The following is a 16,546-nucleotide window of genomic DNA, read 5'->3' as shown; positions in this document are numbered from 1 at the left end:
CAACAACTGTTTCTCATGAACAGGGGACTATTTTAGGGTATGAGCCTGATTTTCAGAAATACCCAGCATAGTCTCAACTCCTCTATTAACTTCCATTACTTTTCCTTGTGCAAGCGAGAGAATCAGTCCACACGACAGTGATCTGCTGACTTTAACCCATAGAGCCACACTCCAAGAGGACAGTTAGGCTGTTCCACTTCCCTTGCAGGGCAACAGACCCATTTATGTATTAAAAGGAATACTTCTCTTTCCAGCTGTTGGAGCATGTCATCCTCAGCACAACTCATTTTATACACTATTTGAAAACAGAAGATTAAAGGTGTCCCATCCGGGACAGTATGGATACATGCTTGTTTAAGACCACCATCTGCTTGTACTCATTTCGAGAGGTTTTCAATTTCAAATATTTGGATTGTCTATAGTCACAAACACTACATTTTAGTTTTAAAACACACTTAGTATAATAACAGAGGTTCCTTAGCAAATCTGCTTTGTTAACACCACCATAAGCTGTAACACGCAGGGAATTCATTGTTGCAAGCATTCACTGTACCAAACCCCCCCAGACCCTACCCCAAACCTTCTCCTCCCTCCCCCTAGCGATTTGCATCCATGATGCCCTGCAGCATATTTATGGGCAATGGGAAGACGATGGTGGAGTTCTTTTCCGCAGCAATAGTGGTCAAAGTCTGCAAATATCGGAGCTGAAGAGCAGCAGGGGACTCCGTAATAACCATGGATGCCTCTTTCAGGGCCCTGGAAGCATTCATTTCACCCTCAGCTGCAATTACCTGGGGAAGAAACATGGATAAAACAGAGTTAATTCCGGTGTAGTAATTAGAGATCTGTAGGATGACTTCATACGTATGTCATATACCAAAGCCACTGCTCTCACTTTGATCATGTGACCTTCCCTCACCACATTCTTTCACCAGTTCTGCCTTTTCTCTCGCTCAGACATAGGTTACTCCTGAGCACTTTCAAGGCCCTGTGTCTTCCTCCCTTTCAGTATCAGGATGCCAGATGACAAAAGCTGGCACCATGTCTTGAAAATGCAACACGTGCACTTGTTTTCAAAAATTGCTGTTGTGCTTCTTTCAGCACTGCCTCTCAAAACTCCCCATATACATCTGAAAATACTTTTTACTTAAACCTGTATTTTTCTGTATCTACAAGGGCCTGACAGAGGAATGGCTCGTTTCTTACTGGGGAAATACCTTTTTATTCCCTCTTTCTTTTTAAGTATAAGCTCATTAGGAACAGATTTCTGTACAGGAAAGGCCCTTCTGCATGGGGACAACAGAAAAGTTTTCCAAATATTTGTAAAGGATGGCTGGACTGGAGGGTGGCACTGTTACAACAGGTAAGTTACTGGTGAAGCAATTTACATATGTGTCAGCACACGCAAGTGCCTATTTCCCTACAGAGTTCTACTTGCAAGGGCACAGTATTATTTGAAACAACAGAATAAATAATAATAGTAAAAAATAATCACAAAGTAATTAAGCTTAAAAAAATAAAAGCAGAAGTCAATACTTGAAGCACTAATGTAGACTCAAAGATCTTTTCCTGGGTGTACTACCAGCTTCACATTCAATAATGGACAGCTGAAAAGTCTAATGAAATTCAGTTTAGCATTTATTTCCCATGAAAATAACCCCCAAATTTTATAACCTAAACACAGGTTAAAGTTAATGAAACTCCTAATTAATGGTGGACATGAAAATCTGTCATATTATGTGCATAAAAATCATTCCTGTGTGAGACAAACAACATAAGATTAGATGTAATTTTCATGCCATTAGATGAACTCTAGTAAACTTCCCTCTGCCAAGACAGACTTTTAGTATTTGGAATGCAAGTTCCATTTTTCTACAGGCAGGCAGCTCAACAAACCACTAACACCTATCAGAAACCCCCATCTATCAGTTTAGTCTACCAAAAAGGGGGTTTTGTTTGTTTATTTTTTAAAAAGGGAATCTACAGTTGCATCTATGGAGGTAAAATTTAAGTTTTCAAGACAGGATTAACAAATCACCAGAGGAGAAAGCCACAGGGCACAGAACACTAAGGGAGACAGCTAACTTGCTTACTCCTAGAAAAGCACAGCTCTGTCCCTGAGGATTTTTATTCCAAACTTCAGTATTTAGTATCACCTCCCACCTCAGAAAGGAAAAAGATCTCATGACCAACTGATCACTGGTCAGCTTAAGGGTGACAGAAGTATTAACAAGCTGGTTAATTTCTCATATGCAGTAACAAACAGAAAACAAAGCACTTGCCTAAAATCAGGGCTAGTCAGGCAAAATCTGGAAGTAAGTTTGGCTTCTAATTCACTGCAGGCTCCAGCTAATAACCTCGACATTGTTCTGTTTATGACTTGTTCTTGGAGTGTCGAAAAAAACTGAGATTCTGTGTTTTTGAAGGAAACTGCACCCACATGAACCACAATGAAATAGAACAAGCACCCAGACAAATCCACAAAAACCTCGCCCTGCACTCCTATTTGCTACAACACAATCTGGCTGAGAATCTTCATCTTCTACATCACCACGTTTAATTATTCATGAAGGAAAAAAACCCCAACAAACCCACATATTGATGTTATTACCTTAGCTCTCGCCTCCCGGGCAGCTTCTGCTTCTGCAGCCATTGCTCTCTGCAGCTGGACAGGCAATTTCACATCCTTGATCTCCACACGTTCCACCTTAATGCCCCAATCATCTGTTGCCTCATCAAGTGTGGCCTATATAAGGCAAGACAATTAAGTTAAGCCATCTACCTGGCTGCAAAATAACATCCCAATTTGAAGGATGACCAATAAGCCAAATGTATTATCTTAGAATTTTTGGACTTTAAGGGCTTCAGTGTTTACATTGTGATTTGATAATTATAAAAGTGTAACTTTTAAACTAACAAAAAAACTTAGAGCTTGATTAATATATTGAAGAAATTCCGTGGCATAATTTCCCTCAACAGCACAATGATCCAGGGAAGCCCTCCTGTCCTGTAGCCCTCATTCCCACGTGTGAGCTCCACTGGTCCGTCATTACTTTAGTCACTCATTTTTATTCTGCAGAATGCCATCCCAATAGCTCGTGAAAGCATTTTGCCGAAAGCTTCAAATCACAACTTGCCTTATCACTTAGAAGGTAAAATAAATGCTGGCCTGCAAGTTATCCATGGGGTTACTGCTTAACTGATTGTTTGATGGACTGCTTAGGTAAAGCTGCTCATACCTGCATGCTGTGCGCAATTTCTTCACGATCAGAGAGAATCTGAGAAAGGTTTTTGGTCCCCAGAACATTCCTCAAAGTAGTCTGTGCTAAAAGACGGGTGGCTGAGTCAGCATTTGTGATATTTGCTACAGCAAGGGTGGCATTCTGAACTCTGTAATAAACCACTCCATCTACGTTAACTGTCACAGAGTCCTTGGTCAGGATCTAAAAAACAATAAGGAAAGCATATTAAAATTTGGTAAGTATATGGTTAATTATAATGAGAATTATGTATTTGTTTTATCTGACAAAATCCCTAGTTTTTCCATGGTAAAACAGATGTTTTCAAACTGTCTTGAAAACAAAAGTTCTTACAGGCACATGCTGCATGTGAGTATGTCTATGTACAGCTGCACAGACCTTCCAGTACAGCTCTGCAAAGCAAACTATGGGATTAGAACACTTCTCATGGAAAAATATATTCCATTAGCTTTGCCATAATGTTATTTCTAACTCCTTCAAATTCACAGAGGGATCTGCAATTTGTACAAGTGACAGGAAAAAAAAATCAGAAATAATTTACACCAAAATACATATGCTCTTTCACCTGGGAAACTTTAACCTCTTATTCTGAAACTAGCAATGCATCACAGCCAGGTAGGTACCCCCGCTATATTTCAGTGAGGCTCATCATTACAGATGGGTAAGAGGCAGACTGACTGTACAGGAACGCAAAAGGCATGCAGTGAAGGACTGAGGTAACAGAAAAAGGCTCCAAGAACATGAGCACTCAAAGTTATTTTGTTTAAATGCAGTGATGGGGTATGTGACCACTACATTCAAAATGGGTTAAAGCACTCTAGGAGTACATACTGGAAACACTGATGGGAGAGGGTCATTTGTTGGTTCTGTACAGAGAAAAGGCTAATAACGAGTATCATTGGAAATACAGGACGCATTAGATTTTTACTTGTATTTAACTTCAGTCACAAGACTATTGATTTAGCAAGACTTAACTCTGCAGGTGTGTTGGTTTATAAAACAAATGCAAAAGCAGGCAAGACAAGAGGGAGTGTATTTCAGCTGCACTTTCAAAGAACCAACACAAAAGACACTCTGCCATACCGCAGGTGTGACTGTAGCTGAAGGCAGTTCCCAATTACTGCTTATTCCATAGCATAGGAATGGCCAACACTAGAGACTCTAGCACAGCACAGCTGTGTAAGTTAACTCTGAAGAACTGCAGAAACTTTGTGAAAAAATATGTTAATGTATAATGAAGCTTAGAGGCAGAGAGCCATGCCCATGAGATATTTTAGAAAAGACTGGAAGGTTTCACTGAAGTACATCTAGCTACTTTAAAAAATTGGTTTTTCCTGTCCCAAGGGCCTGATGTATTTCCACTGCATGGATGCCAGCCTTACTTCAACGTTTAATTAGAAATAACGCTGTTACTATCCAGAAGTTCACTGTCCTCCTTGGAGGTACCTGTGATTGCCACCTTGTGCTACTAAATGAATATGTGGTGATTTCTAGACAAGTTGCAGAGGAAATCCAATTTGTGAACATACTCAGAGCTTGATTCAAGTGATATACTGAATTTAACACTTGTATCTTAAGCAAAGGATGTACTTGCAAAGATAAAGACAGATATTCTTGAAGGCTTAGAGGCAGGTACACCAGAAAGAAGCATTAATATTAACTATATTTTAAAGTTAAGTTAAAAAGAGATTGAAGTATGCCATATGACTATAAGAAGAGGTGTCCTAATTCCATGCTAGACAATTACTATTACGTTATTTGAAGACAGAGAGATGTGAGTTACTTAAACTTCAAGACTTACCTGCTCTGTCCTTCCCCAAACTACCTATTTTAGCAGGCTTTTCATAACAGCTTAAGATAAATGAAGAATGAGTAACATGCACAGAAATGAAGTTGTGCAAATAAAAATATATTTCTGCTTTTACCTACAGAACACAAACAAACCTAAATCCATAAGCTTAATTTAATCAAGTCAAAAAAACCCTGTAGAACTGATGTTTTCACTAATGGCACATCAGCAGCTGCAAGCACATTTTGCCTGCCAGTGATTAGGTTTCTACCAATTACGTTTTAGAGTGTACCATGACAGTTGCCATTTGTCTAAATCTACAACTAATGATGAGCAATAAACCGACTAGCAAATATGACAGGAAACAGATGCACCAGACAGGCTGCGTCAAGCATCTTTGTCTTCCAAAATACACCAGATACATGAGGGTGACAGTTATAATCATCATCATACAATTGTTCACTAACTTATTTTTACAGGGCTAGTTGTTTTTTATTATCCTCTTATCCATTGAGTTGGCATCACTGAGTTTAGCTAGCTTAATGCTGTGGAGAGTTTCTGCTAAAAAAATTAAGATGTCAAAGGAAAACCAGACTAGAAATAGAAGGGGTTTTTTTGTTCTTTAGGACCTCCAAACTGAAGGACATCAGAAGACATTAGGTGGGGTACATCTTCCTCCTGCTTCTGGGCACAGCAGGACATAGAAGCAACATGCACACAAAACTCACAGAAGGGAGCAGACCATTACCCTGAGTTGCTATGAATAGCATTTGATGTATATAATAATTTCATCCCATTATTTCAGCTAGTGCATATATCTAGATAAATTGGCACAGGATCACTGCTGCTTCTGGAAATCTTCCAGTTTTCACAGAAACAATTACAGAATGTTGCATGCAGTCCAGCAGCCTTCATTCCAAACCCCTCCCATTCTAGCTCTCAGACAGTATTAAGTTATCTTATCTAGTCCTTAGAGGACAGCGTCATTTGTTTTCCTCCAGTGATCTTCTCTTACAGAATGGTATTACCAATGGATGTATGTATTCTCAGAATACACAGAACCTGCACAAGAAATCTACAGTAAAACTAAATGCCACACAATACCAAGAGGGAAAAAGGAAAAAGTGCAAAAAAAATATCAAAAAACACTTTAGCAGATACAAAGGCAAATGCAAACTCACCTCTTGGGGAGGAATATCAAAAGAGATGGTCCTCATATCAACTTTGATGAAGCTGTCTGTGCAGGGCAGGACAAAAAACAAACCTGGACAAAAAAAATCATTCAAGAAGATGTGAAAATAGGTCATTAAAACAGATGAAACTTGCTACTGAAATAAGCTTACATCCAACCACTGTAGCTGTATAGCGCTCTCTGTAATGAGCTCAGCAGCATGTTCATTAGTGGCTTTTAAACCAGGGTAAGATTTTCAAAAAAGTATGCTAAGAAACCTCAATTTATTCAGGACTAAATTATTTAGAGATCTTTAACATTCGGAAAAAAGAAACCCAGAACCGTTAACAGTTACTTTGGAAAATTTGTTCCCCACAGTTACTTGTGGGGCCTAATTCCGGCAACCAGAAACTGTCAACCTCTTTCTTCTGGTGGATCACTGTAATTCTTTCAACTTTACAGCAATGCAGAAGTATTGCAAAATCTGGATGAAAATGAAGAAAGAAGCTATTGCCCTTCCCGTCACTTTGAGCAGCAGGAGCAACAGCTGAAAATAACATTCTTTCAGATCTCATCAGAATTTCTAATGTACATAGGAAACTTTTCAAAACTATCATATAATTTAATTGCTTCTATATCTTTGAAGAATACTGAGGCTTTCAGACCATTTGGGTTTTAGCTGACATACTAAACTTCTTTTTGAAAATAGCTCATTTGATACCATTATTCCTGTCTTTATATTCTCTGCTTTTGATTCTATCCGAAGACCACGCATTAACTAAGGAGATCTGGGTAAGGCTCACAGATAATTCGTTTACCACCTTCTCCATATAAAGTAACATATCCTCTTACTGGAAGTTACACAATTCTTGAGAAATCCATTTGCCAGTCTAATGCAATGTCTCTAGACAATTATTAATTTGCCGATGACTTAATTAGAACAAATATTAAGGATGCTCTCCAAGACATACCTGGTCCCTTTGCTCCCCCTTTTAAGATGCGTCCAAGTCTGAATATGATGGCTCGCTCGTATTCCTTTATAATCTGTAATAAACGTTGGATGTCACACAAGAGTTTCCAGAAGCTGTATGATGGATTCCAAACTATACATACATTAGTCTAAAACAGTCTTGAGCCTCTAATGTAAATACCTTTCTATCCTGGCTGCTTTTGAGAATCTTAGCCTAACGTTCACTGTCAAAAACCCAAGCAGCAAAAGGAACAAGCTGGACAACAGTCCGCAATAAATACTAGTCAGACTGTGGCACCATCTATCAAAAGCAGAAGCTACAGCAGAAGCAAGGCACATCATCTGCGCAGGACCAAGCACTAGAAGCAGCCGTCAGGAATATCCTGGCAACAACAAAGCCAAGTGCAGTGTATGTGACCCAGCAGGGGTTTTTCCAGCTCTTAATTCTGGTATGTCAGCCAAAACAAAGCAGGAGCTACTTCCTCCAGTCTAGAAACCGAGAACATCAAGCTCACAGTGACCACAGATAACACAGTCTCTACAAACCTGTCACATACCACCACATGCATGTACACACATATATTTATATTTACATCATATTTATACACATACATATATAGGGAGAGATCTCTTAAAAAAAAATAAATCAGTCCTCCTAGAGTAATTATGTCCTCCTAGAGTAATTATGCATTCTTGCAATTACTCTGATCTTCCAAACAATCTTATATACTAATGACAACTGGGTAGACTTAATAAAGACATCAACACAAAAATAATTTTGACTAAACAGTATAATAGCACTTTTTTCTTTGCTTTGAAGATCAATGCATTGAAATATTGGGGTTTGCTATAACTGTCTGTTACACTTCAAGAAAGGCAGAATGAGATTAATTTGTGTTTAAAACAAATAAATAAAATAAAGAACAATAATAAACACTAGGAAGCATCTGCATTGCTTAAAGTCTTAATCCAACTCAGGAGTGAACAACTTTACCTTTATGCACATCCAGATTGATACAGGAAATGTAATAATAGTGAAAAAAAGTGAAGTGATCACCAGAATCCATCCACACAAACCAAGGCCAGTATCAGCATCATCTGCAAGAAAAGAGCAGAACTTTTCACATTTTTAAAAGCAAGAGTGCCTGTTAAAGAAAGCACCTACAACTGGATATTTATGTTGACTATTCCTGAAGTAAACCACTGTTAGCACTACTCCTCCAGCCAAACTCATTAGGTTTAGATCAGAAATCAAATTAAAAGCCAAATTCTGCTTTCATTTTCACTAGTCTCTAGAAGTTGCAAATGTGGCAGTTTGACCCCAGCTGCATGCCAGGTCCCCATCAAATGCACTCGATCACTCCCCTCCTCACTAAACGGGGAGAGAAAACACAACAAAAGGCTTGTGGGTAGATAAGGACAGGGAGATCACTCAGGAATTGCTGTCACTTTAAAAAAAAAACAACAAAACAGATGCAACTTGGGGAAAATTATTACCATTTAAAACAGAAAATACACCTTCTCCCACCCCTCTCTTGTTCCTGGGCTTAACTTAACTCCTGATTTCTCTACCTCCTCCTCCCAAGCGGCACAGGGGCACAGGGGAACAGGGAACGGGAGCTGTGGTCAGTTTAGCACACGTTGTTTCTGCCACTCCTTCCTCTGCTTCAGCATGGGGTCTCTCCTATGGGAGACAGTTCCCCATGAACTTCTCCAACACAAGTCCTTCCTGTGGTCTTCAGTTCTTCACACACTGCTCCAGCATGGGTCCCTTCCATGGGGTGCAGTCCTTCAGGAACAGGCTGCTTCAGCGTGGTTTCCCGGCAAAGTCACAAGTCCTGCCAGCAAACCTGCTCCAGCCTGGGCAACTCTTTCCATGGGTCCACAAGTCCTGCCAGCAAACGTGCTTCAGCATGGGCTGTGCACAGGGTCACAGCCTCCTTTGGGCATCCTCCTGCTCCAGCATGCAGTCCACCATGGGCTACAGGTGGATATCTGCTCCACTGTTAACCTCCAGGGGCTGTAGCAGAACAGTCTGACTCACTGTGGTCTTCACCATGGGCTGCAAGGGGGAATCTCTGCTCTGCTCCTCACCCTCCTTCTTCGCCAACCTTGGTGTCTGCAGAGTTGTTGCTCTCATATATTCTCACTCGTCTCTACTGCTGCAATTTTTTGCACAGATTTCCACCCCCTCTCCCTCTTCTTAAGTATATTATCACAGAACCGCTACCACTGTTGCTGATTAGCTTGGCCTTGGCCAGTGGCGGGTCCATCCCAGAGCCGGCTGGCATTGGCTGTTGGATGTGGGGGAAGCTTCTGGCATCTTCCCACAGAAGCCACCCCTGTAGTCCTCCCACTACCAAAACCCTGCCATGCAAACCCACTGCAGCAAGATAGCTGAGGGCAGAATGTGGTCCAAGTAACATTTAGGCAGAATTAAGTATGCTAACATTTAAGTATAGGGTCTCAAATGACTCCTCCTTCCCCAGTTTTCTCTAGCAGAATGACCAGTCAGCCCCAGTAGAAATCCTGTTCTTTTATTGTCTAAGTCAGTCAGAGGAACACTTGCTTAATGAGTTAGAAGCAAATACCCCATAGTCTACCAACTCCAGTGTCAGGACATTTAGAATTTGGTTTATGTTCCAGCTGTCATAGGTGAAGATCTAAGAAAATCACAATTCTCGGAACTGTTGTATCTAGGAAGTAGGATAAGATACGGTGCAAGATTTGCTGGACATGAAATAAAGTCTCTACAAAGCACTTCTTGGCCAAAGACTCCTTATGCTTAGAAAACAAATGTGATAGTTCTCCATTGTGAAATGGCACCAACTGAAGGTATTTCCAGAACCAGCAAATAACAAGAGCTAACGGTTTCAAATACTACACGGCTAAAAAAAGAAATGCATAGCAACAAACTGCGGACGTGCTGGGAAGCATTCATAAAGCTACAGGAAGTTTCTTATCCTGCCAGCTAAGACTCCTAACAGGCTGCCAGGAGCCCACTGCCAAGTGGGGACATCCCAGGGTGAAACCGAGCACTCACAAGCGTCGCAGTCCTACTGGGGAGATACTGGCATTCATCTTTCTCATTCCATCCTTTAAAAAACCAAAAGTATGAAGTGTCAAGTAGCACCCACAAAGCTCAGAAAAACACAATTCTCACATTTAGATGAAAGAATGTTGCTTCAGGAGCACACTCCCTGATTTTGCTGAACTGTACATACTCCTTTACAGTGCTGCAAATATGCAAATGTTATCCTGACTTGATCAATCCCACAGATAGTTGAAGGACTGGACTCCTGTTATCTAATGGACTGCATTTACCAGCTTGCTTAGAAAGAAACTGCATTAAAGAATCTAGGAGTTTTACTTTAGTTCTACCTGGAATTACATAATGACTTGTTTTCTGTATTCACCAAACACACCTACAATTCAAACTACAAAACAAAACTGGCCAGTTATAAAATACAAGTCTCAGTCTCCACCCTAACCAGTTATTTTAAGTAGAACCCACTTCATTATAAAGCAAAGTGTTGATTTTGAAAAAATATCCATTGATTTTAATAACCAGGAACACAACTAAGCATTTTATTGTGCGCACAAGTGAACTCAGCATTAGCAGTGGTACACATTGGATAGAGAATGGAGACAGATCACTCCTTAGACATCGCTAACCTTGAAAGTGAGCAACAGCAAATAACAGTATATATTTTGCAAATTTAGATCCACAATATTTGACTGAAGTCAAGTCATAGAAGTCAGCAAAATAACTGGGAACCAACACTGCAGTTTCCAGTTCTATTTTTCACTGATGGTGGGTCTTTGAGCTACTCTTAGCTTTCAAGTAAGATGGACTATAGAGGTGGTGGAGGATAATCAGTTTTTGTCTCATACAGTATCTTGAACTTTGTAACATTACTCAAAGCTTCTGAAGCTGGTTGGCTATCTTATCTATAATTTATATCCATGTCACACACCAGTATAATAACCCTCAGGGCCACATCATATCATGTGTCATTTTAAAGTTCCTCTATGGAAAGTTACCTAAATATATTGCCCCACAGGTTTATTATTAAATAACAGAAATACCAGATTAAAGAAGTAATTTCCAGGACTTATGAAAGTCAAGGAAAGGCATTACCTAATATAGTGGTACTGAGCAGCTGTAAGCATTAAGCAACACCTATAAACTCATTACCAAAGGGAGCATTACCTTTCATTTAGCGAACATTACCTTTCATTTAGCAACCAAGTATTAGTCAGCCTAAAACGATAAAAAGTATTCACAATCTACATTGATAAGGAGGAAAAGCCTCCTTCTCTCTTTTAGTTAACAACTTTTATAACCTAAAGGAGCCGAGGAGGATCCTGCTTCAGTTCTACTCTGCAGTTTAACATCATCTTCACCATCACCCATCTACCTGCTCTACAGAACGACAGCATGGAAAAAAAATAAATATCCATTTGCTTCCCTGTTGAACATGAAGCTAGAAGTCACAACTCACAATGTATAATTTCAAAACTGAGTAAGCGCACACTTTATTTAGCAACAATGACTGTCCCGCAATGTAGTGTATTTCACAATACAAAAAGCGAGAGAGATGCTGTCTTGTGAAAAACTGTATGAAATACAAGAAACATGCTTGGCATCTGTGGAATGAGCTTTCTTATTGCAATTTTTGAAGATCTCATTCACAGGACTCTGATAACTTCATCAACAGGCCATTCTTGCCAGATTTCTCAGTCACGCTTATTGACAGCGGATGCTAAATAGCAGCTAGTTCAACAGCACTGAAATGAGACTGGCAGAGAGGGAGGGTGCTGGTATAATGTGCAGCCTCAGATGCGCCTCTTGCAGATGATGTGTATCTCTGCTCACCCAATGTGCTGAAAAAAAGAGGTTTTACACCTCACTAAGTGCTGCTTACAGTATACTGCCTCCCAGCCCTCTGTCACCCATCACATATGTGAACCTTTTAATAGAGATAAATATCTTTCTTTGTGGCAGGCAGTGTCAAAGAACATTTCAAAGATAAATCTTTTCACTAAGTCCCCACAAAACAACTACAGAATTACTGAAAACAGACTTCCAGCATATTTTCTGATGCAGAGGCAAAGCACAAATAAAAAGTTTGTCTTTTGTTTCTTAGCTACATCTGTAGCATTCAAGATTAGCCAAAGAGAACTGGAGTAAGAAATAAGGAAAAATGGTTTTGTAGTGAGATTTCTGCCTGGGAACTGGAGAACTGGGTTTTGCTTCTCCCTAAGCCAGACCCCCCATGTGATGCTTCTGATACCATTATACAATCAAACTCAAAACAGAAAAATGCAATTTACTCCTCTGAAAGAAAAAAATCCCAGCAAACCAAAACAATCAACAAAACCAAAATGTTTCTCATACAACAGATACATGATTATTAACAATAATTGCTGGGGATATATATTTAAATATTAATATACTGTAATGTACGCAGCTGCTGAAAAAGCAATGAGAAAAACAATGTAATGGCTTAAAAAAAGACACCACCTAAAACTTAAGATCATGTTAAAAATGTAGAGTACACAGCATTTTCTCCATCGCTATTGGTGTTGAGAGCTGTCCCTCACTTTAAAGGTGTTATGACTTGTGGAGACAAGGCCTAGAAAATATAATCACATAAGAAAATGCCCAATTGATGACTGTATTGCATCTGTTACTATTAATTGCAGAACTGGTTTTAATGATAGGAATAATTTATATTAAGAAATAGTGATGAAGACATGGAGTCCATTTCAACTACTCTGCTGGTCGTGAAAAGATGCTCAAAGTCCCACCTATGCCAGAACGAGCCCAACTCCACCATCTCTAACCACTCCACTGAAATTTTCTTGGAAGTTAAAAAGCAGACAAGTACACAACTTGAATTGATAGCAGGCTGTTGGCATGCAAATCAAGGCAAACAATTAAAAAAAAAAGCAAAAATTCTTGAGCAACTGTGCAACTTGAAGGCATCTGCACTGTAGCACATTGCTGCTTTTAACAGTCCTGCTCAACTTTTCATCTGACTTGTAATATTTCAAAATACATCACTAATATCTCCTAGTTTATTTCCTTTCCTTGTAGGAAGACAATATTTGTTTCATTACAAGATGGACCTCCACCCAATCTTGTTACTCCATCTAGTCATCCTCTATGGCACTATCATATGCATGTGCAGCCACGTCAGGTACATCATAACTTTGGATCATTTCACATTAACAAAAAGGATCCCTTCAGGCCTGGAGATCCAGCATGATAAAGAAGAATGGGGAAAATACACCCTGGTACTCAATTAATTAAAAGTCAAACTACTTTCAAAATAAGGGTGTTGCAGGCTCACCCAGTGCTATCACTAACATTCAAATTCCATGTTCCAGATATTATGTGCTCTTTTAGATAGATATACTTTTTTTTTTATTTTCCTGAAGAGGTTTTAAAGCTTCAAGTTTATTTCAATTAGAGTAGGGAATTGCAAAATATGGCATCATTCGAAGGGATTGAACACACAGATACCAGCTACTGGCTAGGCCTCTGATTAAAGGCAAAACCTGGTTCTAATCTCAAGCAATTCACAACCATCACCTTTTCTCTTAGAGACAGAGTTGTGCTTAGCATTTTTTGAGCAGACAGATATATGCAATTAGCTGTTGCAATAACATGCTAAAGGCAGCACATGTGGAACAAAACCAATCTTTTTTCCCTAACAATGAGAGATTTCAAATTTGCAAAGAAATTACCAATTTCAGTCTGGAAAAAGCACAATTAAACATAGGAATATGAACTATAAAAAACCAAAAAGCCTGGAAGTAAATCACAGCAACTTGAAAATAAGCAGTATTAGTATTTTAATATTTTATTAAATACAAATGTTTAATAACCTCTCTTTCCAACTTCAGCTATCGCAAATAGCTATGATTTAAAAACAGCTACTGACATAGAAGAGTTGCAAGGCTTAATTATAATTTAGCCATGAACTAGTTCTCCATGCTACAGATGCTGATGAGGCACCAACAGCTGGAACTCCATTTTTAACATGCAGTAACTCTAGCTACTCAGCTTCGGTTCCCTCTTGCTTGATTTTCTAAAGGGCCAAACACTCTGTTTACAGCTTCATTTCAAACACTTGTGACATTCTTGCTTTTTAGTATCAAGATATTAAAAATTCACACCTGGAACTTAATCAAAGAAGTCTTACTCGTGGACAGTCTGCAACAGATTACATACCTCTTTAGGAAATAAACCACAAGGAGAAAGAATAATTAAAAAAAATTAACTGAATCACCCTTCAATCCCTTTAAAGCTGACCAGAACAGTTACCGTTACTTTAGCCGTTACAAAATAGAATAGTCTATTCTTCAGATAGAGTAAATTATCACTTGGATCATCAAACTGTATTAACAATTTATAATAAACACTTAGTGCTGGAGGCTGAGATAGAAGGGGGAAGTTCTTGTTACTGCTTGAGGTGTGGCATACACTGCATTTGCAATTAATTTTCTTCCACTATGCAATCCGAACAAGCCCATCACTGTCAAAGAGCAAAAATGTGCCAGACTCCCAGGTCCCTTACGGGAGGAAGGGACCTTCTCCCACAAGTGTGCAAACAACCTACCAGATTTAAACCAAAACACGCATGAAGGATCAAGTGGACTGAAAACAAGGCAAGCAACACTAGATAAAGATCTCCACTGTTGTGCTGCTCGGTCCACTGTCCAAGAATGACTGAAGGTGTTTTTCCAAGACAGTTATTCAACTGCTAATTAGCAAACAATCAGGAATAATAAGGAATACTACTTTCAATGAGAACTAAATGTCTTTTCAGATGCTTCTCAAAGCATTTCACATGGGAAATAGCCAAAATTATTACATGTAATAACCAGAATACAGAAACTTATGACAAAAAAAATTGGTAGCCAGCTTTAGCCTCCAAAACAACACCTCACACAGTAACTACAGAAGAAACAACCTCAGTAGCACATGAACTGAAAGGTTTGCAGAGTCCCAGACAAGGTCAGCATCAGAGTGACCACTGTTAGGTATTAATAACTAACATACTCACAGAATGAAACACAGATCCTCTCCACGGATACAAGAACTAGCATGTGCCATTAGGCACAGGGCCCAGATAGATCTATGGTTATTTATACAACAACTCAGATTACCTAGCCAAAGCCTTCATATTTGAAATGATCTTATAAATATATTTCCATCTCCAATGGCAGATAACAATAACGTAAAATAAACCGTGACTGTTCCGTAGTCTGTTTCTGAATGATGCAAGTAACAGGAAAACCCTTCAGCTTGTGGTGACAGACACTTGTATTTTTTCAGTGCATCATCTCTAAAACTTCCTGACCTGGATTACACCCAACATCTACCAACTGAAAGGTCAAAACCCGCTAGAATAACGACACTAGATAGATAAGAAATGAAAATTAACTACAGCTTCATGCCCCACTTGAGGAAATATATTTTATTTTTTTCTTTAGTCACACTTATCTACCGTTCCGCTCAAGTGAAAAGCACCGATGGTGTAATCAATCAGTCCCCAAATTCTTTCTGTTCTCATTTACTGGTGCAGTGCCCCAGGGATTACTTCTGTTGACTCTGCTCTTAATCATTTGTTTCGCTTTCCCCTTAGTGATCCGAGTTACCGTACAGGAAACAAACCAACAGAAATCCCGTAAGTTAACGCAGCTGGGGCCAGCTCTTAGTCGTGCTCCTCCGTCTCCGAGGGGATGCGAGGCGGGAACGGCGGCACCGTCGGCCAGCGCCCCCCGCCGCGCCCCGCAGCCCGGGAAGCCGCTGAGGGGCCCGGCCTGCGCGGGCCCCCCCGGGGCGCTGGGGGCCGCTCCGGGGGAGGCGGCGGCCTCCTCGACGGGGCCCGCGGAGCTGCTGGGGGCCGAGGCAAGCGGAGCGCTGCCCGGGAGGCGAGGCAGCACTGCTCCTCGCTCTTTCCGCGGGGTTAACTTTGGTGAAGGATCTGCAAACTTTCCTCAGCGACTCAATAAAATAAAACGGAAAAACGGGGAGAGACAGGAAGGCGCGCCCGGGCTCGGAGCGACCCCTGGGGAGAGCCCCCGTCCCCACTCCCCCCTACCGTGGTTACCTTGCGCCCGCCGGGACTTAGGCGGGACTGCCGCTTCGTGGTCTGTCATAGCCGCTGCCAGCGTCCCTTCAGAGCTGCCAACGACGACAATATCCCCTCAAAGATGCTGCTGCCGCCGCCGTCCCCTCAGAGGTACCGCCGCCCCGCTCGCGCCCCGCCCCGCCTTGCCCCGCGGGGCCAGGGTGGGGCTGCGGAGGTTGCGCGCCCCCCAGCGTCGCCTACCGCCGC

General features: G+C 40.6%; 1 protein-coding gene across 2 annotated transcripts; it reads right to left on the bottom strand.

Annotated features, from left to right (window-relative positions):
• Positions 1-379: 379 nt before the first annotated feature.
• Positions 380-16,480, bottom strand: STOM (stomatin). 2 transcript variants are annotated; one of them, XM_080402913.1, is made up of 7 exons: positions 16,319-16,480; positions 8,185-8,288; positions 7,192-7,264; positions 6,231-6,313; positions 3,240-3,443; positions 2,612-2,746; positions 380-791 (listed from the first exon to the last, which is right to left on the bottom strand). In XM_080402913.1, exons 1-7 carry the CDS (start codon positions 16,365-16,367, stop codon positions 597-599), a joined length of 843 nt encoding a protein of 280 aa, XP_080259039.1. In that variant the 5' UTR covers positions 16,368-16,480; the 3' UTR covers positions 380-596. The 2 variants fall into 2 exon arrangements, with proteins under 2 accessions (XP_080259039.1, XP_080259038.1); XM_080402912.1 differs by having other exon boundaries at positions 16,310-16,470.
• Between the last annotated feature and the right edge of the window lie 66 nt (positions 16,481-16,546).

The sequence above is a fragment of the Falco punctatus genome, assembly GCF_963210335.1.
Source record: "Falco punctatus genome assembly, chromosome: 9".
Classification (NCBI taxonomy): domain Eukaryota; kingdom Metazoa; phylum Chordata; class Aves; order Falconiformes; family Falconidae; genus Falco; species Falco punctatus.
Note: the sequence above shows the minus strand (reverse complement) of the source record. Positions and strands in the feature narration are given on the sequence as shown.